The sequence below is a fragment of the Oryzias latipes genome, chromosome 6 (assembly GCF_053564925.1).
Source record: "Oryzias latipes strain Hd-rR chromosome 6, Olatipes_Hd-rR_3.1".
Classification (NCBI taxonomy): Eukaryota; Metazoa; Chordata; class Actinopteri; order Beloniformes; family Adrianichthyidae; genus Oryzias; species Oryzias latipes.
This window is the reverse complement of record NC_136242.1, coordinates 23,662,695-23,690,133: the sequence shown is the minus strand read 5'-3', so window position 1 is coordinate 23,690,133 and position 27,439 is coordinate 23,662,695. Positions and strand designations below refer to the sequence as shown.

The 27,439-nt window shown below is 40.2% G+C and overlaps 1 protein-coding gene across 1 annotated transcript; it reads right to left on the bottom strand.

Annotated features, from left to right (window-relative positions):
• Positions 1 to 13,319: 13,319 nt before the first annotated feature.
• On the bottom strand, positions 13,320 to 27,034 carry si:dkey-234i14.6 (uncharacterized). The gene is made up of 5 exons (XM_011476245.4): positions 26,373 to 27,034; positions 23,165 to 23,341; positions 21,765 to 21,974; positions 18,980 to 19,193; positions 13,320 to 14,172 (listed from the first exon to the last, which is right to left on the bottom strand). Exons 1-5 carry the CDS (start codon positions 26,856 to 26,858, stop codon positions 13,994 to 13,996), a joined length of 1,266 nt encoding a protein of 421 aa, XP_011474547.1. The 5' UTR covers positions 26,859 to 27,034; the 3' UTR covers positions 13,320 to 13,993.
• Between the last annotated feature and the right edge of the window lie 405 nt (positions 27,035 to 27,439).

Sequence of the window (27,439 nt, the reverse complement as noted above, 5' to 3'; positions counted from 1 at the left end):
GATTAATGAAAAGCACTTTAAGATAGAAGAGGTAAAGCATTGTTGGATATAAAAAATGATGTATTAATCCTCTGCTGTTACAGATGGTTCAACTCTCCTGACAACTGTGATTCTGTCGAGACACTGTTAGCATGCATAATTATGCTAATTAAGACCTAATTAAGCTCTAATTCTATGGAGAGTCTCTTTCTTTGGTAGTAATTCAGCACGACTCAGCATTTAACACTTCTTAAAGAATTCCACACCCCCAGTGATTCATTTGTAGTCCTTGTTTCATTTTTAAAAAATGTTTTAGAGACGCGTGGGCCTCCGTTCTGGTCAAACAATGATGTAAAAAAAGGCAGTGGTTGGAGGAGAAAAAGGCCTGAAGCAAGAAAGAAAAAGTGAAAACTCAGTGCGCTTGCATGGGCAGACCTATTAACTGGAAAAAATTAAGGTCTAGACACTTGAAAGCCTCAATAATTTTGACACAGATCATCTATCAAAAGTTAAAACTCTGAACTTTTATTTTTCTAAATATGGAATGACAGCTAAATTTTCCTCTGGTAACTCCTTTGATCATGATTTGTAGATGTAAAGCAACTTGCATTTTCTTCCCCTGTGTTTCTCTTTTTACTTGCTTATGAGGAATGACATCTCCAGCAGGGTGACAGGACATTGTTATTTTGAATGACGGACAGATCAGAAGTTGTTACAGTGCATTGCGTCAGAAAGGAAGGAAAACTGTCTGACAGCAATCCAGGATGTATTCACCAGTGACGCTGAGTAGTTACAAGCAGTGACTCTCTCCGTCATTAAAACAAAGCCATTACAAACTTGACATGGCATCTGTCACCTTAGCAATCATCAGAGGTCAGGATTCCTGACCTCTCCTTGTCATGGTGCATGTAGTGATCACCTCACTGATTGGCCGCGGCACCCAGATGCAGAAACTGTTTTGTAATGCTTGTCCAATGAATATTCACGAGCCCTGATCTAAATTAAAAAACAATTTGGAAAACTAAATGGATACATTTTAGTACAGAGTTCTCTTGCTTGAAATCCATGAAGTAGGATTACAGTTGTTTTAAGGCTGCAAAACTCCTCACTACACAGTTTATACAGTTTTCTCAGGCAGACATCAACATTTTCACACTTCTCTACCATATTTAAACTCTCAAAGTTCAAACCTTAATAGAAAAACAAGTCCAGTATTTAGAATGAAAGCAAAGATCTGATTGCGACCAAATATTTATGTATATGTGGCAAACTGAACGCATTATGTACAGGTGACACAGCACGGAGGAGATTGATTGACAAAGTTAACAGCCAATCAGGACACAGAACTCTGTGCTGTAAAAAAAAACAGCATGCAAAATTACACTGTAAAAATATCAGCACAACGGTGAGACTGTGAAAGGTAAGCTGTGACGTAATGAGGGAACACCGTTATGTGTTGAGATTATGGAGTGTTTGGAAAATGTTTTTTTTTAAACAAAAGACTATCTTTTCCCATACAAAATGCATAATTTATGCATGGTTTCTTATGGAAAACCTTCAAGAGTCCCATGCAGTCATGTTTTAGGAGAGGAAACAGATGCAATGCAGTGAGGGGGTTCCTCTGTTACCTTAAATCAAAAATCGTCTAGCTCCGGAGCAGAGGGTGTGTTCACATAATGAAGTGTGGCACTAAGTAACTGTGGAGTCCCCGCCAAAGCTTAATTAGAGATTCATCCACTGGTATATATCACTATTACTGTGTGTCAACAGGGTGCTATGTATCAGCCACTGGCAGAAAGGGGTCTATAGCTCAAACCGTTGGTGTGTGTGTGTGTGGGGGGGAGTGTGTGAGTGTGGGAGTTAAGGCTAATAATTAATTTGAGGTGAGAATTTTAGCCTCTGTTTTACCTCATTGCTGATGGACATGTTGAAAAAGTCCACTGGGCTGTTTTGACTTTAGGAAGCTTCCGAAGTGCAGATGTTTTTCAAAGAAAGAAAAATAAAGACTTCAATAAACTTTGCACACGCTAATGGAAAATCTATATATCAAGAAACTAAAACAGGGTCCCAAGGATGCTTTTTAGAACCACAATAGTTATTTAAACACATGCATAATCCAGATCTTTTAAACTGATTTACATTTTTTGCAGAGAAATTTGACAGTTTTGATTATGGATCAAGCAAAATACCTCTCATCTATTCATTCGTCAATAAAGTTTTATTTAGCAATTCAAGTAGCATAATGTGTATATTAGTGGTGGGCAAAACATATTTATTGATGATGATATGATTATGATTGATATGGTTTGAAGTTTTTCTTTTTTGCAGTTGCATTACTGAAGCCCTGATAGTTTTGATATACTTCTCTCTGTGGACTCTCTTCACAGTTTGTAGAAGATAGGTGAAGCTGCTCCTGTAGAAAGGCCAGAACAGTGTTTAGAGAAAGCAAGACCAAGGTCATTACAGACACTCGGTAGAAGTCAGGTGTCGATAAAAGAGCCTGATGGTCTGAGTCAAGACACAGTGAGTGGCAGGAAATAATTGTTTTCAAGATTTCCTGTTCATCTGAAGGTTTTGTCGTTTCAAACGTGGAAAACCAAGACCTAAAAATTCCTCCCACTGAATTATAACTTGACTGAAGAGCTGGCGAAAGTGTTTACAGTGTTTAAGCGTGTGTCTGTGGAGGAAAAAGCTTTGCAGTAGGGTTATGTATCTTTCCCGCTCACATGATTTAATACGCATCTCAATACATTGTCCACAAATTGAAGCATTAAAGGTTCAATTAACCTAATGGCTATATTATACAGTCAAAATTTTTCACTTAAATGGGTACAGTCTAGATAGAACATATTTAAATGTTAAAATTTGGTATTTTGGGTCTTTTGGACTGTTTAGTTCTGTGTGGTTTAATAAAAGTGTGTCCTAATAATTTATTCAGGTATTGTTTGCAGTGCTGTGACAAAAGGTTTATTTATTGTTTAGTGAACACATCCATCAATGTGGTTCACCTTAAGCCAATTGTAACTGACCCCACTTGGTACTATCAAGCTGGTGATTAGACGTCTTTTTGTAAAGACATATGTAAAGACAAAGATAGCAGCGACACAACAGGAAGAGAAACAGACAGAGTTCTCTAGAAACCCATAATTTACTGACAGGTCAATTTTTATACCATTTAACCAACATAATCTTGTTTGCATCTGTGGTTTTCAATCCACTGTTACTCTCAGACACGCATCAACTATTTGACATGTCTCTGTATCCTTTACATCCCTACCTAACAGACAAGTTAAAATCTAAAATGCAAAACTCAAAATCTTAAAACTTGCAAAGGTGATGATTTGCAGCACCAGGCTTTATCTTTCCCTCCCAATTTCTATAACTTTTTTTATTTGTTGGTGCTCTAAAACCTCTGTATTATTGCTTGTCTGAGATTACATTTATTAGGATTTACACAAATAAGAGTTTAAAAAGAAGGCAGACTGCAAGTGAAGGTCATAGGGAAGCTTCTGTTCCTGTGTGTTTACACAATGGGCAGAGTAACAGAACAGTAGTTGATACCGGCTGTACCAGTGCATCCATTTTAGTATTTTTAACCACTTGTGTGTTTTTGGGTGTGTCATTTAATCTGGCTAAGTGAATGCTCCAGTAATTCTAAAGAGATTACGCTCCACCACAGCGTCAAGCCCTGGTCAGAGGTAATACAGGCTAATGATCTATTTGTCAGATACCTCAAGCTGTCTTCTAATTTCCTTTGATTAAAACTGATCATTTTGTAAATGCACTGTCCAGATGGCTGATGGGATTTATGGCCTTTGAGTTGGGTGAGGTTGAGGTAACATTTTGAAAAGGGAGTGAAGATAACTTTGGATTAACCATAGATCCACGTGAAGAAAGCTGGATTAAATTCTTTATCTTTCACAAGCTGCTGCTTCCACTGATACCTAAGGGTGCTTTGTTTGAGTCTTTTTACGTGATGGGAGATGTTTACCATAATTGTGGATAGTGTTGTTGGGAGAGTCAATAGATTTCATCTGAAAGAATTTTTGGAGGTTCCATTTCTAAAATAAACCAAAAATCCGAACACTAAGGTTTCTGTCCTCGATACCTCTTGGATACACAAGCCACCTAAACCCCATATAACAGGGTAACCCCACAGGATGGTAAACTCTGTTTAGGCCAGCCAGACCCTCAAGTTAAAGGCAGTTGTTGATGAACCCCTCCTCCATGTTTTGGACTTGGAGACCCTTGTCTGAGCAAGGGTTGAGTTCCCAAAAGCATACTTTTCATAGACTTCCTGTGCATCAGCTTTTATCTAGCTTGTCTCCAAGGACCAGTTTGCCTCGGGAGACCAGTCCAACTGTGCCTAACAACATGGCTTCTCTGACTCAAAACCCTCCACCTTGATAGGAAGGTGAATCAGGAAGGTGTGAAAGGGATTTGAGACTTAGTTTAAAGGCTTCGGCCTATCTTTAAAAAATGTTGGACCCCTCTGTGACATCGTTAGGGTAGTTGTAATTAAAAGCATTTTTCTGCAATAATTCATTTGAGGTGAATTAAATACCAATGCATTCGATTTTATAACTTCAAATCTAAATTGGGGCTGCATGGTTGTGCTGCATTATAGAGTAGTGGTTACCGGTCTCCCCTTACAGTGAGAGGGTCCTAGTTTGAATCCCAACTAGGACCTTTCTGTGTGGAGTATGCATGTTCTCCCTGTGCATGCATGCATCCCCCCCAGTCCATAAAACATGCTTCATAGGTTATTTGGTGTCTCTAAACTGACCCTATATGTGCATGTGAGAGTGTGTGGCTCTGCAACAGACTGAAGACATTTTCAGGGTGTAGCTGGGAGGCACCAGCAACCCTATAACCCTGAAAGAGATTCAGTGGTTTGAGAAGATGGATGGATGGAAGATCTTATTTGGCACAAGTTATTTAAATAGTCCATAATTATTTAACAAAACATAGAGGCCAATATTTCCTTTCCTTTTATTTTCAGCGTTTTAGTTGAAACTTTGCCCAGAAAAAGAGTCTGTCTGATAAAGGAAACTGAAGGAACAGAACCCTTTCAAAACACAGAGAAATTCTCAAGATCTGCTGTGTTAATGTAGAGTGCACATAAAAATGTTCTAAGAGGGAGATAAAAACATATAAAAAGCATCAATAATGGTTTAAGTAGGTTTTTGTAAAGTAAAGACAAGTTGTTGCTGCATTTGAATAATTAGACATATACCATGTAGTTTTAATGCACAAAAAGGCCTTTGAGTTTTACTTCAGGCAATATTTTATTTGTTAAAAAATGAATACAATTCATACAAAAAGCAGGTAATTCAGCTGGGCACAGAATAAAACTAAAACCAAGAATTTATCAAATAAAATACACCTTTCAGGGGCGACAGTGGCTCAGGTGGTTGAGCAGGTCGTCCAATGACCGAAGAGTTGGCGGTTCGACCTCTGCTCCCACCAGCCAAAAATGTCGTTGTGTCCTTGGGCAAGACACTTCACCCTCCTTGCCTCCAGTGTGGCTCCACTGGTGTGTGAATGTGCATGAATGATCCTGGTGATGGTCAGAGGGGCCGTAGGCGCGAAATGGCAGCCACGTCTCTGTCAGTCTGCCCCAGGGCAGCTGTGGCTACAACCGTAGCTTACCATCACCAAGTATGAATGAGGAGTGAATGAATAATGGACACACTGTAAGCGCTTTGAGTGTCTTGAAAAGCACAGATAAATCCAATCCATTACTTCAGAACCATTGTTTTTTTTCTTCTCGTTTTTCTTTGGTTAACATTAAAAAAAAGTGTATAACATGAAAAATCTTCATTTAAAACCAACATTTTAAAATGTTTTACATCAATTTAAAAGTCCTATCTATGATGCCTTAGCATTGGGGTTTAATAATATTATTGATTTTCCTTAAAACTGATATTAAAATAAAGCTATTTTTCTTATTGTTCAGAAATTCTTTGAAAAAGTTATGTTCAACGTTCTGTGTACTTAGTCATTGTAACCACATTACTCTCTTTATAGGTTTAAAAGTTGAACATCATGCAGACAGAACCGTGTAGTGTGTCCTTTTTGCAGAAGAATGCACACATACATAAAACATAGTTTTCCAGAAGAAAAAAGAGACAAAAGATGACACTTTGAACTGCAGACATTTTCAGATTGACCTGTCATTTCAGATGGGTGCTGCATTGCTCCATAGGGCAGCCATGAACTGCTGAAGTGCATTTCTCCTCTGTCAGTCCACAATATGAAAGGAGTCCAGATGATTCCAAAGTCAAAGTCACTCCAAGTTTACCAAAGACGGTTGTTTTCCCCCTAAAAAAGTCACAGTCGGTGTTGCTCAACATGATCCAACCTCAGCACTTCAGAGTTTTCTGTCAGCCTTGCAAAATAAACAGGCCCCTGTAATGCCCTCTTTGGCCCCCTCCCCTCTTTCCTCTCTGTCCCCCCGTGTCTCCCTCTGTCCTGTCACTGCTGCTCATTTGCAGGTTGATGGGAGGCATCAGAAAGGATGAGTAAGAGGCATTTTTAGACAAGTGTGTTAGAGACACAGCGTGATATTGGTGGAGAGTGATGTCTCTTTGAGAGCCTGTCTCCGGTCATATCAACAACCAGAAGACAACAGATGATGAAGAGGGAAAGGATAAGCAGGGCAAACACCCAGAGGCAGGGCAGCAGCGTGGAGATGCTGGGGTAAAGGAAGAGCACACGAAATCAGAGGGGTCATTAGGCCGAGCGTGAGCTGGCTCTAAGCTCATGTCCCATCATTTAGGCTGTGTCTTTTTGTCTGCCTAGCCCCCCCCCCCGCTCACATAGACACAACCCACTGCCATTCTCCTCCTTCCAATCCCTCCGTGCAGCCGCATCATGTAGATTTGCACTGACAGGCCCGAGCTGCATGCGCACACTCTGACCGACTGCTCTTTTTGACTTTGTATGTGCATTTGCGTGTGCATCTACGTGCAAAGAAAGGCGCGCGGGGGGGGGGGGGGGTCTCTTTTCCAGGCCTCTGAAGGGCCTGATTTTTGTGGCAGGGCTGTCAGATCTCTCTTCCCTCAACGCCAGATCAACGCCAGCACCGAATAAGTGGCAGCGCCTGATGAGAGCCACCAGCTTCTGTGACGGGTGCCCTCCATGACGGGGAATATGTTTCTCCAAACAGCAAGCTGGTGGCAGCTGAGTGACGCTCACACAGCGCGGCACAAAAGAGGGAAATTGTTGTCTTTAGCTCGGCAAACCAACGGACAGCAATTAGAGGGATTGGATCGGCATAAAGACACTTTTCTTTTTTGTGAGTTATATGGCAAATATATCAATGATATAATTATTTTTAAAAGAGTTTTAGGTTTTCAAATTGCTTAGTAAATGTAATTTTCTAACATTCAATGGTTTATGAACTCACCAGTGAGTCTTCCAATCACATCGGCTGATTACAGTTGTTTTCATTCAAGATTTAACAAAATCGTTTCAAAAGGTTTTTAGCTTGGACATTTTCAGTTTAACACAAAAACGACAAAAGTTATGAGATATTGGGACAACATTTGGAATAAACCCTTGGAAGTTTATAGTTCAGTAAAGCCTTGTCTGGTTTTTAGACAGTTTTCACATTTTTTTGAGACCATCTTTGGTTTATTTGTGGATTTATACATTTTTATTCTCTACATTTGATCTTTTGTTATAAAACATAAAACATGTTTGATCTCAATTTTAGCGATTTTTTTAAGAAAAAAAATGACAAAATGGACTACTTGAAATTGACTTTTTTGGACAGTTTTGGGTTCATTGTGAAATAATTGTGTAATATAATCAACAACATATTTGTAAAATAAGAAGCTTGGGTTGTATTAGAAAGATAGATGTCAAGCATAATCGCAAAAACAGTTTTAAAGATAAATTATTAGAGCAAATTGTGAAGCAGAAAAAAAGAGAGTTAAAATATTACTTCTTTTTTAGATTTATACAATTTCTGTTCTTATATAACTTTTGTAAAATAGAGTATAAAGCACAAAAACAAGTTTACATGATGTGTAAAATAACCTTTGTGATCACATTATTGCTTTTTTATGAACTTTGTAAAAATTCGAGCTACCTAAATACCAAAAATGTCGTTTTCCAGCTAAGAGTTTCACCTAAAAACTTTCCGAAAGAAGAACAAAGTCAATGGACACCAAGAGAGTGGGGCATTTAATGTGGAGCACCAAAAGCCGTAACGTTAAATAGATGCTGCCCACTTAAATCTTTACATTCTTCATTCACTTTAGCTTACCAAACACAGCAGTCCCCAAAGGCGAGTAATGAATAATCATTAGCAAAAGGTCCACAAATTATTGATGTAAAATAAGCAATGATTCTTTTTTTTTTCTTGCAATTTATTGCCATTAACAAGTAACTAGCAATTCAATAAATGTCAGCATGGCTTTCAGTTAATTAAAGGGAAAGATATTATACAGTAATGCAGGGTGGCGTTTATATCTCGATTTCCACAGACTGCAATTTACTGCTTAGCCTTTATTTGAAGGGACCCACAAATAATGGCTATTAAGCCGTCAGGAGATGGACGGGGGATCACATTAATGAAATTAGATAAGGTAGAATGGTGATCTACACAGTCTATACTACAGCTAACCCAAAGAGACACGCTGCACAAAAGCGTGAAACATTAAAACTGCATCCTATTTTGCTTTTCCGCCCTTGTTTTTACTCACCAGACCATACTTGTCTTTAGTTTTTTTTTTCGTTTGAACACATTTTCTGCACCTCATTCCCAAACACCAGCCGGAACCCAGCTAGGTGTTACACATTAAGTCCTGTCAGCTCATCAGGGAAAGTTCACCTGTTTGTCCTGAACACTGTAGGCATCCAGCCAGTCTATCAACCTTCCCATCAACGCTGCCAAAACACACACAGACACACGTGTCCACATCTCCCACACTAACAGGGAGGTGTCACTCGAGGAGGCAGCTGCACTCGCTGCTGTGACGGCTCTCCTCAAATCAGAGACCCTCGTCCCTGTCAACAGCAACCTGGCCCTGAGGCTACCACTGTCACACAACGCACATCCCACCGAGCACACACACACAAACACACACAGGATGGGGGATGAAGGCGAGGTGGAAGAAGAGGTAGATGTGTACTATCTGGACAGCAGATTTTCCCCGTGTTATGGTAGCAGAATGATGGGGAAGTAGAAGAGTGGGGGGCAGTGGAAAAAAAAGGGAGAGATGGAGGGATTAGGGGAGGGGGTGAGGGATGTGTGTTTTAGTTAAAACAGTGGGCATGATTTCCTTCCTGACAGAGAGGGCCAATTATTAGCTGTGACACTTTAGGGAAATTGCCTGTGAGTGTGATGGGACAGATAGGAACAGGACAGACGGGGGGACTGATAATTGTTCAGCAGAAGATTTAGGCAGGTAGAAATCCAGCTGCAGGACTTCAGTGCTCAAATGCACGGGCAAAGACTTGTTATTAAAAAAAAATAACAACTTTTGTTTTTGGTGCACATGACTACAAAAACACCTTGTGAAAAGTTCCTCTTCAGCTTTAGCTCTGTCCTGCAGTTGCACTGTTTGCATGTGTTTCGGCGCGTCTGAAGGACTTTGTCTGTGTTTGTGCTGGCAACAAACATAAAAGGCTGCCTGTGCAATCGGACAAGGTGCCAATATCTCAGTCATGTGACAGTGACTTCCTGTCGGCATGTCAGACAGAAACTGAGGGTTTGTCGATACCAGCTCGCTCTTGTATCGTTTCCCATCTTTCCAACAACAGAAACATGAATCCATCTCCCTTCACTATTCTCTTTGAGATTAAATGAGTAAGTTTTAAACTACTTTTTTTATGTAAAAAAAGGATGATTGTGAGCATTTTATTGTGTGCCAGTGTTTTTTTTTCTCCTCGTGGCAGATATCTCAGACAAAATAAAACAGTAAAACTAGATTAATTTAATCAACAATTTGATTATTTTAGTTCTGCTTTCTCCCACACTTAAAAATGATGCAAGATTTTTTTTGAAAGGCAACACTGCCCTCCCATGTCAGAAAGATGCTATTAAACTCTTTTATGCTAATTCTTTCTGAAATTATGCAAATTTCAACTTATGGTCAAATAAAATCGTAGTAAGTAAAATTTGAGGAAAAGTATAATGTCTGTATGGTTTTGTGATCTATTTCTTTGCTGAGAAAAAAAATGGCATCAGGTTTATTTTCTATGATGGAGGGTGCATCCCACAACACTTCCAGTTCTGCTTAACATTTGTCATTGATTTCAGCCAAGCCCCCATTGGCAGGTCTAATTCATTTACGAAACTGTCATTCCACTTTATTGATTGAGTTGTCCTTCATCCCAACTTTAATTATATGCAAAGATAAAAGATTTTCTCATTATTGTGTTTAATCTAATGAAAAGCCTTGTGCTACATCAGAAGGCCAGTTCAGAGGTCCAGACTATTGACCATAGAGGGCACCGCCGGCAGAGGAGGGTTTTTAATTAGACAGAGCAGAGAGTTCCGGGAGAGAGGCTCTTACATTATGTGTTTGCTTAATGGGTGGACCAGGTTGGCACAGAGCACTTTGATAGATCTCAGCATGTCACTCTCTGTCACCTCTATTGACCACAGATCAAAACTTATCAGGGTTTAGTGCATTTCAAAAATACTGGTTTTGAAAGCTGCTTCTAAACTAATTTGGTTGTGTAGTGTTTCATACTGACACAACACAGCACTGCCAGTGTTAGCATTTTCAGAGCCAATACAGTACAGCACGCTCTTAAGCTGCAACTTCGATCATCTTTTAAACTATTTTTAAAGTGTTCCTAGTAATCTTTTAATTATTATTATGCCGTTTTTAGGCAAAAAAAGAAGAAGTCATTTTCTAGGACAGTTTCTGCAGAGTGGCAGGAGTTCATTAGAAATTCCCCTCTGAGTTGTGGGCGGGACTGTCAGCACTCATTTCCCATGATCCCTTTATTGATGCCCTCTCCCGCTAGCTCACAGCCCCTTACAACCCCAACCTAACAAAACCCCATGGGCTGATTTATCTAAAATTTCCGTGCATAGGAACATGTGAAAAATAAGTTTGCGGATTTCTTGGCTGGATTGCGTGTTTTATACGGGCAATGTGTGTAATTCATGTAATGCCTTTAGTCCATTTAGTGATATTACTGTAAATTTACCTTGGGTGCTTTTCAGGACAGTCCACTCTTCTTCTCCTTTTTCACTCCAAGCCCCAGTTATTGCGCATTTCAACCCTCGTTTGGACCGCGTCTTCCTTCCTCTTGTGATGGCCATTGTCAGCGTAAAAACAGTTTAATCTGAAGTCGAATGTTTGCTTCTGTGGCCTGTAAGACCCGCCCCAATGCACTCGTCACTTGAAGCAGCACGCACCTTGTGCGTAAAACACCTGACCATCTTCTGATGGTTTTATATGTTCCAATTACACTGATTCCTTTAGCTTATTCTCTGTTGCTTCGATTTACCTTACAATCCATAAGGCTGCTGTAGGTTGAATCTTCATACATGCACAATCAGTCTTACTAAATCACAGTCAGACCGTAATGTGCTTTTTGCGTGCGCACGAAATTCTAAACTCATTTTGGGCTTTTTGTAAATCAGTCCACGTGCTGTAAGTTTTTACAAGAAGTCGTTTTCCACTAAAAAGTAACATTTTCAACCAAAACTATCTCTATATTCCTCTAACTGTCCACTCTAGGGTGACAGTTGAAGGAGCCCTTTCTTTATATTGTATCATTTTCTCACTTCAATTTTCAAACTTCAAGGAAAGTCTGCCTTTTACCTGGATGTGATGGGTGACACTGCTATCAAGTTCCAAAGGTGAAATAAGACATGCTTTCAGTAATATGGAGTTATTTTTTAACAGAATTTCAGTAAACAAATAGTTTTTGACATCAATACAGGTATTGCTAGATCATACATTTTTTAACAAAAGTATCCTAAATCTGATAAATTTTGTTATATCCAAAAAAAATATTTTAAGCCATTTGTATTTTAGAACATGAATAAAAATTAGATTTAGGTTGTCATAACAAAGAAGTCAACTTTGTCTGTATATCTAATTGTCTTTATAATTGTCCTCTATAAAGAAAAACTCCACACACAAAAATGTTCCCTTCTTAAAAAATAGCCCAGATTGTCCTGATCGAATTCAGATTTTCACCCAGGATGTGCCATGATAAAATCTTGAAATCCACAAAAAAAAACTATTAACATCCTTATGGTGCAACCTTCTGTGGTGATGAAGTTAAAATAAAAAGCGGGAGAAATCAAACGGAGTAACATTGCAACACCAGCAGAGGGCAGCACTACACAACATGGTGAATGCTGCAGCTCCATGTGGGATCTTTCTGTTTATCAAATTTCACTCAGCAGTCTGTAAATCTGTAAAGTAGAATATAAGTAGATATTTCAAAAAATAAACACAAGCTAGTAAGCTAAAACAAGAAAGCAGTGAGTCATCTTAAAAAAAGGTTAAACAAAATGTATTGAGAAAATACTTTTCAAGTTTATGTTCCTTTTGATTTCATGTTACACAGCATCATATCCCCTGTTTTCTCATTTTTCAAAAAATGTTGGACCATGTTTCTTATTTCATATAGTTGGTAGTTGCACCCATCTTGCTCTCTTTTTTTGCAATTAAACAAATGTTTGTTTTATTGTTTCAAACCTGGTTCTTCTTTCTGGTTTGGAGTCAGGGGTCATCTTAAAGATCCATTCCAATTAAAATGGAGTTTTCTGTGTTTTTAACATTTTATTGTAGCTTTTTACTCAAGATGGCAGGCCCATATAAAGAACACTAAGCATAAATAGCATTTCAGAGTATGTATTTACATAAATTGTAAATCAGGAGCAGACAAAAAATGCACTTTAAAAAAGCTTGTAGCTGTGACGTTGATGCTACAGTAGGCGGACCATCCACTTGAAGACAATTACATCCATGTACTTCTTCATTTTTCTCATCTGAACTGGCATCCTCCTTGAAACTGTATGGCTGGAAAGCTTTCTCACCATTTTTGTTGCACTGGTAATTTTAGATTGGGGTTGTGAGGGGCTGTAAGCTTGTGGGAGAGAGTGTAAACAAAAGAATAATGGGAAGTCGGGGCAGGCTTACTCCGTGACACAACTGAGAAAATTTCTGATTAACTGACGCTATGCAGAAACTGTGTCCTAGAAAACGGCACCGGTTTTTGATATTTTGCCTAAAAACACCTCAGTATTAAAATTTAAAATATTAAAAGATGATTGAAGTGGGACTTTTAACTGCTCTCAACAACATCATGAAATGAAATATGTCATTCCCACTAACACAATAGCCACATCAGTCTTGATGTTTCCCCAGCTTTATTGGCACATCACTTTTTTTTTTAAAGCTTTTCACATCACAATGACCAAAACATCTTAAAAAATTGCAAGATATGTTGCAGGCCACTTATTAATGTATTCAGATGTCTCCATTACACAGGAAAACAGACCACGGCAGCAAACTCAAAGACAATCATTACCACCTCATCAGATAAACTTGGGTAACGTTACCGTCTGCTCTCCAATTCTACACGTGTGATCTTTTGCTGTTTTTTTGAATCCTCCAGAAATACTGCATCAAGACAAATATTTTTCTGCTCCAGGAAGGTAAACACAGGTGGAAATGATTTATTTTGTTTGATTCTACATTTGTCAGAGCTAAACATCTAGCTGCTCAGCTCAGTAATACTGATGTATGAATGTTGTTTCATTGCGTGAAAAATGACACGATGGGTTCCTTTTCTGAAAATATCAAATGTTTAAAAATACAACTGATAACACAGTTTCCTGTAAAGTTCACAGAAATGCACCAAACTGTGCATCACAAGGACACAGAAATGACAGATTCAGCTTACTCAAGGTTTAAAGTCACTGGTCCGCTCATAAGAATGAACAGCAGACTAAACGCCCGCTTAAAGATTCACCACTGCCCACTGGGGGGCGTTACACATCCACAAAGTCCTCCAGGCTTTACCTTCATTCATACATGGACTCCTTCAGGCCTGTGTGTTTGAATGTCTCAGCCACCTGTCTGGAGTGCTGCATCTTTGCCGACAGCGCCTCTAAAATATCGTTCTGGTCCACAGCTGTGGCAGTCCTGTAAATGAAAGTCCCCACCGACTCCAGGCCCCGCATACCCAGATTAACCCCAAAACCTGGATAAAGGAGGGGTTGGGGGGGGGGGGGGGGGGGACATTAATATAAAATTAGATTTTTCTTATTTTTGCACTGCTTATAATTGTGAAAATAGGTTACCAATCTGACATGATTTCTATTAGAGAAAGATGATTTAAAGGACATAACAGTTGTTCCAAAGATGCAATGTCTGTTATGACTTTGCAAAATCTCTGTTCTACCTTTTCAACAATAACTGCAGGATTCTAGACTCCCTAGACCCTGTAGGACTGTTCTAAATTTCTACTGTCAAAGTTGGGTTCATCTTTGTGAGCAGTAGCTTCCAGTTTTCTGCTCTAATGGGGGCATACTCAAACGTTTGGCATGCTGTGAATTCTGATATGACCTGCTGTAATCCTTAGTTGCAACAGGTGTTTATCTTTCTCAGCGTTATGGCTTTCTTTGCCTTAGATGTACATCAGTGGGTCCTGAAGCACAATCTGCTTTCTGAGGGCACTGCCAAATGTTCTCGGGTCACTCCAACTACTGTCCTCATTTTGCATTTTCTTCATCAAGTCGTAAAACACCACCAATCAATCATTATGGTACCAGTTGTGGTGATGCCATCAGAAAGTCAAGCTCCTGCAGAGGCCTGGGACTATGTGCACTTAAAAGCATGATGCTCACTGTAGCCAAACTTTGACTTTTCAAACTGAACATTAAATCATTTAATTGTAGATGGAAAAGATCATTCTATATAATTACACCTTTGAAAGGTTTTACTGATGTCAACCATTTCAGGGTTTAAAGTATTTAGGCAGAACAATGGAGAGCTTTGCAGGGAATTTTCAATGTTTGCATTCATGAAAAAGCGAGACTTACATCAGTGTCCCCAATCTAAAAATGCAGGGAGGAGACCTCATCCACCAGTGGAAATTGTAACATTTGATTTTCTAGATGTGGGTTTCATTTATGCCCAACAATCCACACAGTTTCTCCCCAGAACGCCGAAATAGAAAACCAAATTACCCATCTCCAGGAGATTGGCCAGTTAAAAATGAAGTGGAGCAGGCTGAGGGAAATAACATTTCCCTCCTGCTGTGGCAGGGAACCGCTGGTGAATGAATGGTTATTGATGTGTATATTTTTTACACCATACACACACCTTTATTTCTAGTTATAAAGTATAAAAATGTGATTTGGCAGTTTTCCCACCTATAAAATGAAAGGGGTCTGTTGTTATGACCCTGGTCTTGCCTGCATGTTTTGTGTGTGTATGCGTACGTGTGCTTGAGTCTTAGCTCCTGCAGAGGTCCAGCTCCTGCTCAGCTGCTGACTCCGCCCCCCTGCAGAGTTGATTGAAGCTGCCACTCTGCACCAATCGCCTGGCTGGGAGGGAACCTTTAAAAGCTCCCAGAAACCTCTGCTCCAGTGGCGGCTGAATTTCTGAGAGGAATGTGTCCTACTTCAGCCTGTCCCTGCTGTCTGCTCGGCCTAAGCCTGTGAAAGCCTCTGGTTTCCCTCTTAGTTTTATTCTGGCTTTGTCCTTTTGTTAAATTTAACCTTGTAGTCTTTGTTTGCATTTTAAGTTTTGGAGACTGTATATTTGTAAAAGTTTACTTGCTAAACAGCCTGAGAGTTTAAGTTACCGTACTTCATCATTTATTCTGCCTTTGGTGTTTTGTTGGTTAGTTTCTTTGGTTTTTATGTTGTGTCAGCCGAATAAACGGCTGTGTGGCCAACTTTAACCCCGCCCAGTTAATATATTTTCTTTGTTACCTGTTTTCTCCATCCTCCCTGAAGAGGAAAGTAACATCTGAAATGTTTATCATAGATACAACTTGAACTGTGCAAAATAGAGTGGAAAAATAAGACAGAATTTGTTTGTATAATGGCGCAGAAAATAAGTATTTGGTCAAACGTTCACTTCAATGCTTTGTAATGTGACCCTGGTTGGTAATGACAAAGGTCAAACATTTCCTAAATGTCTTCACTTGGTTTGAACACAATAGAACTGCTTTTTTGGTTCATTCTTTAATGCAGATCTTCTCAAGAGATGTGACATTTTGGTGTTGTCAATGGGACTTTCAACCCCCTTCCCAGATTCTCTACTGGATTGAGGTCTGAAGACCGGTTAGGCCACTCCAAAACTGAAACAGTTTTTGTAAAAAGCATTTTTCCTCATTCGTTGCCTGCTTGTGTCTGCTTGTGCTTCCGCCTGCCAGGTTTCATCCTCAATGCTCTTGCTGATGCAAGGAAGTTTTTGCCCCAAATCTGAACGTATACAGCCCCATTCATTCTTTCCCTAATACAGCTCCCCTAGGCAGAAAAGCAGCCCCAAAGCATGATGCTTCTACCCCCATGCATTACGGTGGGTATGATGTAGGGATGCATCTAATGTATCTCAGCACTCGTCCCTCTTCCAATATGGAATAGAATAGAATAGAATATCTATAGCACTTTTCAAAGAAAAAATCACATAGTACTTTACAAAAAGACAGCATAAATTCCAAACCAAACTCGGAGAAGTAGCAAAATCCGAAATTATCAAGGCCTATAAAAAGTCAAAAGAAAAGTTAAGTTTATGTCCCACTATGTGAGATCTTCTATGGTGCTACAGGTGGAGGGAGATTGTCAGTGATCTTGTATTTTTTCCGTTTTCCAGTAATTGCTCCAACAGTTGATGTCTTCTCATCAAGCTGCTTGCTTATTTTAGATCGGTTTATCCTAGCGTACAATCTTGTTCCTCAGCTCTGTGGTCTTAGTCATGGAGAAGAAGTCGCAGTCTGACCATTTATGTGTGAGGAAATGTGTCTTATACAGATGACCAGTTCAAACAGGTGACATGAAGACAGTTAAAAAGTGGAGGATAGGAGAGCTTCTTAAAGAATAAAATGACAGGTCTGTGACAAACAGATCTCCTGCTTGTTTGTATGAGATACTTGTTTTCTGCCCCATCATACAAATAAAATCTTTAGAAACTACACAATGGGATTTCCTGGATTATTTTTGTAACATGCTGTCTCTCACTAAAATGAACATTACAGACCTCTCCATCTGTTTAACCCTTGTGCTATCCTAGGCACTTTAACATTCAGAGTGGGGTCCTCCAGACCCCACAAGACAGTGTGCTAAACCCTTTTTTTTCAATGATTTGTGATCTCTTCCAAACTCTAAGTTGCATAAATACACTGACAAAAAATATAAACGCAACACTTATGTTATTGCTCCCATTTTTTTTGGTATGAACTCAAAGATGTGAAACATATTCCACATACACAAAATAACCAGTTCTCTGAAATATTGTTCATAAATCTGTCTAAATCTGTGATAGTGAGCACTTCTTTGCCAAGACAATCCATCCCACCTCGCAGGTGTGCCATATCAAGATGCTGATTAGACAGCATGATTTTTGCACAGGTGTGCCTTAGACTGGCCACAAGAAAAGAGCACTCTGAAATCTTCAGTTGTATTACACAACACAATGCCACAGATGTCGCAAGTTTTGAGGGAGCCTGCAATTGGCATGCTGATAGCAGCAATGTCCACCAGAGCTGTTGCTAGGGAATTGAATGTCCATTTCTCCACCATAAGCCGTCTCCAAAGGCGTTTCTGAGAATTTGGCAGCACATCCAACCGGCCTCACAACCGCAGACCACGTGTAACCACACCAGCCCAAGACCTCCACATCCAGCATGTCCACCTCCAAGATCTTCTGAGACCAGCCACTCGGACAGCTGCTGAAACAATCGGTTTGCATAACCACAGAATTTCTGCACAAACTGTCAGAAACAGTCTCAGGGAAGCTGCATGCTTGTCATCCTCACGAGGTCTCGATCTCACTCCAGTTCGTGGTCGTAACCGACTTGAGTGGGCAAATGCTCACATGCGATGGCGTCTGGCACGTTGGAGAGGTGTTCTCTTCACGGATGAATCCCGGGTTACACTGTTCAGGGCAGATGGCAGACAGCGTGTGTGGTGTCGTGTGGGTGAGCGGTTTTCTGATGTCAATGTTGTGGATCGAGTAGCCCATGGTGGTGGTGGGGTTATGGTATGGGCAGGCATATGTTATGGGTGAAGAACACAGGTGCATTTGGGGCCCATTGTTGTGCCATACATCCAACAACATCACCTCATGTTGCAGCATGATAATGCACGGCCCCATGTTGCAAGGTTACACAATTCTTGGAAGCTGAAAACATCCGAGTTCTTGCATGGCCAGCATACTCACCGGACATGACACCCATTGAGCATGTTTGGGATGCTCTGGCGACAGCGTGTTCCAGTTCCTGCCAATATCCAGCAACTTCGCACGGCCATTGAAGAAGAGTGGACCAACATTCCACAGGCCACAATAGACAACCTCATCAACTCTATGCAAAGGAGATGTGTCACACTTCATGAGGCAAATGGTGGTCACACCAGATACTGACTGGTTGTCTGAGTAACTGACCCCCTCAATAAAACAAAACTGAAGATTTCAGAGTGGCCTTTTCTTGTGGCCAGTCTAAGGCACACCTGTGCAAAAATCATGCTGTCTAATCAGCATCTTGATATGGCACACCTGTGAGGTGGGATGGATTGTCTTGACAAAGGAGAAGTGCTCACTATCACAGATTTAGACAGATTTGTGAACAATATTTCAGAGAACTGGTTATTTTGTGTATGTGGAAAATGTTTCACATCTTTGAGTTCATACCATAAAAAATGGGAGCAATAACAAAAGTGTTGCGTTTATATTTTTGGTCAGTGTATATTTCACGGCTCAGAGAATACCAGGTGCTTTTTACTGCAGCAGTTTGGTAAAATATCCCTTATTGCTTTTGGCATGGAGTGAGTTTTATATACCTGTGTCAAAATTGAGGACTCGTGCAGCCTCCCCCTCCACGATGACCGCAGCATTGTCCCCTTCTATATAGGCTGCACTGATGCGTCTGTGCGACAGCTGAATCTCAAAGAGGCGACGGCTGCACTGCATGTGGTGAAGCGTCACGTCATTGAGCCGGGGTTCGATGTCCGTCTTGTAGGCATTAAAGGACTGGTAAAAAATGTTCTTCATGATCTGGGAGTCAACACACAGACACACACACACATTTACACTACACATCTGTGTTGTAAATATTTCATCATTCATTCATGACTGTTCTGCTTCAATTTTCTTTGTACAAATAATTACAATACATTATTAACTTTTTACAACAGAGAATATGGAGGACAAAACAAATTTAACAAAATGTTCTCAATTTAACAAAAAGACTGTAATTTTGTATAGGTAATTATGGACAGTATATCCGATAGGTGTTGGATGATAGATGTAATAGATGTCTATTGAGGAGTATTTTTGGTATAGTTTAAGTTGTACGTAAAAGAATAAATCATTTAAGTCAATGAATAGCGTGTCTGACATTTTGAACATGAACTTGTACTACATAGTATTTGATTTAAATTATTTTATCACAGGTAATCTTATTAGCAAATCATGACAGTGGTGTTTTGGACAACAGTGAGTGGCTTAGTGAACAAATAGAAAGTCTTTGTGCTAATTTTATTAAGGTTCTCTGTGTGAGGGGGCGCGTTAAGCTTAATCCAGAGTGGGTCTTTGGGCAAGACCCTTCGCACCACTGCGTTAACTATGTAGTCACAACCCCAGCCCATAATAAATACAGGGTTGTGTCAGAAAGGGCATCCAGCGTAAAAATCTCTGCCAAACCACCTGTGCAAATCAGTAAAGGCATATATGCTGAAAGGTGAACTTCAACAAGCATGTATGTTAAGTTTTTCAAAATCTTATTATGAATCTTAGCATACCATGTACAAGAAGAGTTTACTTCACAAACTACATTATGTGTGTTAGAAGCACAACAATCATTATTTGTGGCCAAAGTTTAACTTTTTAAAGATTTTAAGCACCACATTCAACCAAAATATGCTTCATTTTTCATTTCAGTTTTTCCTAAAGAAGTGCATTATGAAATGTTATTTTCTTGGCCTCAAGTAAATTTACTTCCCAAGGTCTACATCTATTGAATAAAAAGTCCCCATTTCTTTTCCTCTTATTCCTCCTCCTTGTTCTGCTCTGCTTTAGAACCTGTTCTTATCTGTACGTCAACTGTTACCAAGTAACGGTGTGTTTGAATGGCCACCCACATAGCAACAAGAGCTCCATAAATGGTCTTACGGTTTACCTGTATGATCCACAACCACTTGACGTTCTGATGCTGCAGGCTTTTGCGTGATCAGACACGAAAAGCTGGTGACTACAAATAAAAGCACCGCCAAGTATCTGTGCGTCCTGCATGCTGCTGGAAGCAGGAGGAGATGTTGTTGCTCAATTTGTCACTGATGTGCGAGGAAGAGATAAATGGTTACCATTTTGTGCACACAAAGTGCACACAAGCTGGAAAAAGAAGGCACCCTCCTCCTTTTTTTTTCTCATCCTTCTTTTCGGCTCAAACACAGCAGTATGTCCAAGCGGCAAAAACAAACATGCAAGCACTCACACACGCTTAGGCAACAAATGGACTCGCACTAGTGCATCAAAGTCCATTTGCTCAATAGAATGTGAAGAAGAAGTAGATCTGCAAGGCAAGCTGCTGCTGTGGCTGCACTTATTAGCAGTGTCCAAATATAGAGGCTGAAGACTTAAAGAGCAAAAGAAATACAGACTGTCCAAACTCCAGAAACCCCACTGTGATACTAACAGAGAGTTTATTAAGCGAGTCTCTGTGGGACTGATTTGACTGCATCACAACTAAAGTTGAGATTTGTTGTTTGGCTACTTAACTTTTGTATTTGGATTTACTGGTAACCATTGTTTTCTGTCTAAAATTTTAACAATTAAATACTTGCAAAGATTTAAAACCTTTTTTTTAGACATTCATAGTAGTTGACCAGATTTTGAGTTGTTTTAACCTACTTTTGCTCTTCAGCTTTCCTAAAAAAATCAGCACAGTCAATGATTTTTTTTGTCTCATGAAGAGCTGGGATCTAGAAATAGGGAAATCATTTTTAAAACAACTCAAAATCCTTTCACTCCATACTTTGACAATAGATAAACTTGATTTAAGTCTCAAAACACTCCAATTGCAGTGGAAATTTTGGTTCAAATTTATAGATGTTATTTCTATAAAAATATAAGTTAGACTGACATTCATTGTTATGATTTTGGAAACAAAAATTAACATTTATGTTAGGATTACGTGCTAGTTTTAGATAGTTTTGTTCTCTCAATTTGTTCATATTTTGATCTAAAAGGAGTAATTTTCACTTATTACACTAGTTTTTTGTCACTGTGATCAAAATGAACCACATTGAGGTTCATAAAAGCTCAAAAAATAAAAAAAACATTTGCTGAACTCGCAAAAAATACCTACCAATTTGTATAGCATTCAATTTGAAGTAATTCTCTCTACCTTCTTTTAGCTCATTTTCCCTTTTTGAAGGCTTGTGTGGAAGGCCATGTTTCTACATTTTTTTGCAAGATGTTTTGCTGCATAGACAGATCATTTTACTTTCTAGGCTACCTTAATTTGCGGTGGCAATCTCGTGTCGATACATCCAAAAGGACATTTGCAGGACTTCTTACTGACATCATTTAAAAAAAAAGATTCTGCAAAGAAAACAAAATTCTTACAGATGAGTTTGAGGTGTGTCTGAGGAAGCGAACCATCTTGGTATCAGAACTTGGGCAGACAAGAGCCATGTAGCGGTTTCTGAAGGTACCATAGATCTTCAAGTGGAAGCCAGACTTGGCTGTTGGGTTTCTGTGTTCTCGGAGGGCTTCTACTCCATAGGCAGACAAGTCAAAGTAGAGACTGTGTGCACGGATCTCAGGCGTGGGCACCTGGAATTAAAAAAAGCAGGGAAAGAGAAGCTACCAGATCAAATGATGTCACAAAAAATCAAACCTACAAGGAAAATGATTGATGTGGTGCATGATAACAGCTAAATGATGAGAAAGTGTCACTCTTTATACATAGAAGAAGTAAACTGAAAATCATAACAACTGTCTTAAGTGCTGATTCTGCCTAGTTGGAGATTAAAGCAGCCTGATTCTTATTCCTGGGCTCGACAATTTTCTCTCAAGACACAACCGATCGATCTTCTTTCTACTGATAAAAGCAGCAAAAAGGATCAAACAGGACGCAGAGGGTGGGAGTGAAGGATGGGGCAGCAACTGGGAAACAACAGACTAGACAGTCGGAAGGACCAAATTGCATCCTGGGATGAAAATTCGATAACTACGGGAAGCCTCCTAAGGGAAGAGCGACCAATAAAAGCCAGCCACAGAGGCTCTGCAGAGGACCTGAGATGAATAGTTATGGCTCCATAAAACAACAAGTTTTTTTCCTCCATTAGTCAGGCTTTTAACCTCCACCTACTTATTCCTTCCACCAAATAAGTCATTTGTATTGTGAGCGTACATAATTTAATAATGAATACGTGACTTTCATCCAAATGAGTAAACCTTTATGAATCACACAGCTAATAGCCTAGCCAATGACCTGCAAAGGATCTGGAAGAGAAATCTGCTGTGAAAAAAAAATACACTGGCTGTCATCTTAAGCATTGTATATCAACAGGAAAGCTATATTTTGAGGTTCCTTTTTTATTTATTATTTCTGCAACAGATACAAATCATTATTTTTTTCTGCAGCCAAAATAATATTTTCAAGAAAAGATTGCAGCTGGTTGCCAAGCAGGGGCTTCCAGATTTATTGTGTCATTCATTAAGTTGATGTTTTCTGAGAAACAGCCCCACATCCAAAGAACCATCTGCCTATTAAATCATAATTTGAAGCTTTAATAATGCCATCACTTCAGCTGAATCAATTAACTGACTATATCATAAACTGCTGTAAATAGCGCATGGAACCAAGTCTGTTGAAATCTGGTTGTCAGTATGACTTAAATATTGTGCTCATCTGCCATGAGGGAAGGTCTGCATGTGATCCAAACACCCAAAAAGTCACATTCAGAGAAGGCCACACAAACAGCATGGTTATTGACTCTGTGACAAAAGTGCTTTCAGACCTGTCTCTGGTCTAATCTCTCTATGGTGGCGTTCGCTCCGTAAGCATGGCAGGACTCCACCGAGTAGTCGGAGCTGATCCCCAGCACGGAGCAGGAGTCGCCACACGACCCGTCAGCCACCACAATCACACGGGGCCAGGCACTGTGCGGGATCCGCCTCAAGTATTCTTCTGAAAACTAATACAAAGGAGAGAAACTATTCAGGTTACGTGGAAATAGCATCTGTTTCGAATTGCATTGATTTTTACAGCGAGAAACATTAGCTTTTGAAAACTTAATTTAGCATAGGTGGCATTGACTTTCCCTCTCATTTTAAGACAATATCTGGACTACTAGGTCTGTTGTCTTGACAGCTGATTGATTGAACCCCCTCATGCCGGAATTAGTTCTCAACTACCAAATTTTCTGACTATAAATCACTCTGGAGTACAAGTTGTACCCACATGCAAAAAGCCATGACTTATAATCTAAAAAATACTGGAATGTAAAAAAATGTCTTCAGTGTTTTAGCTGTTTAAGGTGATGTTAAATTAAGTGGATTCCTGGATTGGATTGTATTTTTTAAATTAGCAGCATATGGCATGAAGATTAAGGTATATACTACACTACCTATATACTACACTACACTATAAATACATTTTATTAAAAAAGCAATACATTTTTCAAACTTTTTAAAGCTTGTATTCCTTAATAAATCACAACTAGAGAATTAAAAAAAACCTTCACAAGTGAAACTAGAACAAGACAGTAGTTAGTTTTGAAAAAGTACTAAAAACAGGATAAAGGATGACTTTGTTTTTTATCAAACAAACAATCTATTAAGCACTCTCTAAACTTCTGGGCCCTTTCAAACTCATTTATTAATATAAGTTTAAAAAATACTTCCAGGGTCTTGGTTTTTGTTTTTCCAATTATTGCAGCTTAACCAACAGATGTGGCTTCTTCTTCCACCACTACCAATTAATCTCTGGCAGGAAGCAGGTCGATTGGAATTTAATATGTTGGTATAAGCCATTTAAAATTGCTCTGTTGGTTGTGTTTGTTTTAACAAATAGATCATCTCTCTGGGAGATTAATGGCTTTGCTCTGGTGGATGCAGCGCTGCCTCTCAGCAGCTTCTTGTTTGTCACAGAAGGGGAAGATGCAACTAAATCGAGTTGGGGAGAGCCGGAAAGACTGGAGAAGAAACGGTACAAGCACCGAAATCAAAAGATCTAATTCAGTCAGGCCGTATTAAATGGCTGAGATGAAAGATCTTCCATGCACTGAATGGGCTTTGCAGCAGCAGCAGCAGCAGCAGCAGCAGCAACAGCAGCAGCAGCAGGTCAGGAGGGTATCCATCATCAAGCTCACTGTCGTCTTTAATCAAGAACCAATGGCAGGCTTGGCAGTAACTGCAAATGAAGCTAAAATTTGGTATGATCAAAGACCCCAACAGACTTTTTCTTCTGTCTTACAAAGGTGGATGAATCATGAAATTGCCAGGCAGGGCAGCAGATATGAGGGGAAGATGTGGAAATAGATCCCGGGGGGGTCTGGGAACACTTTGACCCATAATAAGAAAAAGAATAAACATTGTTTTCTTTAGTTTCCTCAGAGGAAGGAATGTAAAAACATAATAAAAGCATTGTCACAAAAACTGGAACAAAGCTCAGCTTTAATGGAACAGCAATTAAGTCTGTACTTTTGCTTCCAGCTGTGATGCTAACATTCACTAAACACTAAATCGCTGCTCGCTTTCTGAGCTTTCTGTGTTATTGGGTCACTCCATTGTCCTAAGCTGAGGTCAAGCTGGGAGCAGAGGAGGCTGCTGTAAAGCAATCACTGAAGGATGTCCTTTTTTTTATCTACAAAATCCAGGCTGCATTTAGAACATCCTTTCAAACTGATCAGACTTACAGTGAACTGGGTGCTGTAAAATCAAGCTCCTGAACAAAACTGTGGTATGTGGCATGAAGGAAACTAAAAAAAAGGCGTTTAAAAAGCCCTCCTGAGGATAAATAAATCCTTTTGAACACAAATAGGATTACATGTCAAACCCGTTTTGCTTCGATGCTGTAATTTGCTTGGGTGAGGATTTGTTTACTCTAATTCTGTCATAAATTTTTTTGCTGACCTAAAAACTGTAGAAAAGGGATCTTTGAGGTCAGTTTATATAACAAGTTAGTCCCACTGATGAGCTGTTTTTCCTGTTTGACGTTCTATTATGGGGGCAAGTAGTAGATGACTGCATGGGTTCAAAGTAGCAAACTATTCCATAGAAAACTGAATTTAAGATGATTTTTCTGTTTTCTTTGGAGAGATTATCGTGTTTCCTGTATCTCATGGTCCAATAGAAAGAATGTGGGCTTTGTTTAGCTTCACCAAAGAGCTCAAGAAAAACAGCTTCTTTTCTTAGTGGGTGGCTGTGCATGGTGCTGGGGTAGAGTGGTCAACCTCTGAATGGAATATCACAGGTTTGGATCTCACCCTGCCAGCCCATGTGTCGAAGTGTCCTTGGGCAAAACCAATGACTGTAAAAACAATGGCCAGCTCAACCCCTCCTTTCTTCTGTTCCCAAATGCGAAGTACCATTGCTTCCTGGTACGGGTGCCGCCATGTTGAAACCAGTCGACAGTGATTGGTCCGAGTCGCTCTCAGTTATCAAATCTATGACAACTACCGCATCAATTGCCATGGATACGATGACTCAGAGCGACACGGACCAATCACTGTCGACTGGTTTCAACATGGCGGTGCCAGTATCAGGAAGCATTGGTAAGGGATTTGCCTAATTTCATGAGAGCTGGAGGTTTTCTATGGGTGACGTTATACCTCGATTCATTGTTTTTACAATCTATGGGCAAGACACTGAATCCCACATTGCTCCTGGTGGTTATATTGTGTGTGAATGAGTGGATGAATGGTACTGTGATTGTAAAGCACTTTGAGCCTTAAAGCAAGGTAGTACAGTGCCATTTACATTCTCATCCTCAATTGGACAACATGTTAACAACATACCGAAAAAGAAAACAACTTATATAAAACTGGATACATGCAGACTCACAGTTTTCCGGCTAATTCTATTCATCAGGGAGATTATAAAAACCACAGGTTAAATGGTTTGGTTTCATTACATATTTTTTTTAGAGGCCTTCATGAGAATCGAGCTGTTTTGAGATTTAAAGTGTAATTATAACCTCATAAAGTAACCTCAAAAATAAGCTACCTTGGTTCCCAGTTGCACCTTGACCTCCACTCTCTGTTTCTTCTGCTCCAGGATGCTCAGCAGGTACTCCTGAAAAACTCCAATTCTGGTGAAGAAGTGTCCATTATTCCAGCAGCCCTCCATATTATCAAAGTCTACTCCGAGTCCCAGCAGAAACTTCACACTGCGGGGGTCCAGGGCGATCTGCTGGGGGCGGCAGAGCAGCGCGCTCCGGTACCGCTCATCCAGCACGGTTAGCTTCAGCACCTTCCCGGAGCGGACAGCGACCAGGGCGGCCGTCAGCCCCACGGGTCCGGAACCCACGATGAGCACCGAGATCCTGGCCCGCCACTGCCGGAAGCCGTCCACGCTCACCTTCACCACCACGTACAGGGCCACGGCCAGCAGGGTGCTGACCGCCGTGTCATAGGCGAGAGCGCGGTACTTTCCCTCTGCGCTTCCCCCGATCCCGGCAACTCCGGCATTTCCTGGCTGCCCGCCGTCCATTGCACCGTCAGATGTGCGCCAGGGCGATACCAGGGGGTCTCTCCGTGCGCCTTACTCAGCCAGTCTCCCTGTCATCATCCATGCATTCACTTTAGGAGAAGCGGGAGCTGCATGCGTGTCCATCGGCGCTGCATGCGTCCTCTCTGCTCCTGGCTGCAAGTTGGGTCTGTGCAGACTGACTCCCCCTCCTCGGTTGCTCTGTTTCTCTCCCCCTCGATCTGAGTATGGTGTGCACAGAGCGCGTCAGCACAAAAAGAACCGCTTTAAACTCGAGAACCAACGCACTCTTTTTGTCTTGTTCGCAAAAAGTTGTCAATCGCTTGGATTGTCACATGCGTTTGGATGCTGCGCATACTTTGGAACAGAAATGTGGGTGTGTGTGTGTGTGGGGGGGGGGCTTCCTTCGTGGGAACTTATTGATTTATAGTTATTGAAAAAGGGGAGATGCCAAATCTGGCTCTCTTTAGTCTCCTTTACGCACATGGATGCGCGCAAACTGAAAAGATGTCAAATACTTTCTAGCAATAATGTGAAAATAATGAAGGAATCCAAATCATAGCAAGATTAATCTGACAAAAGAA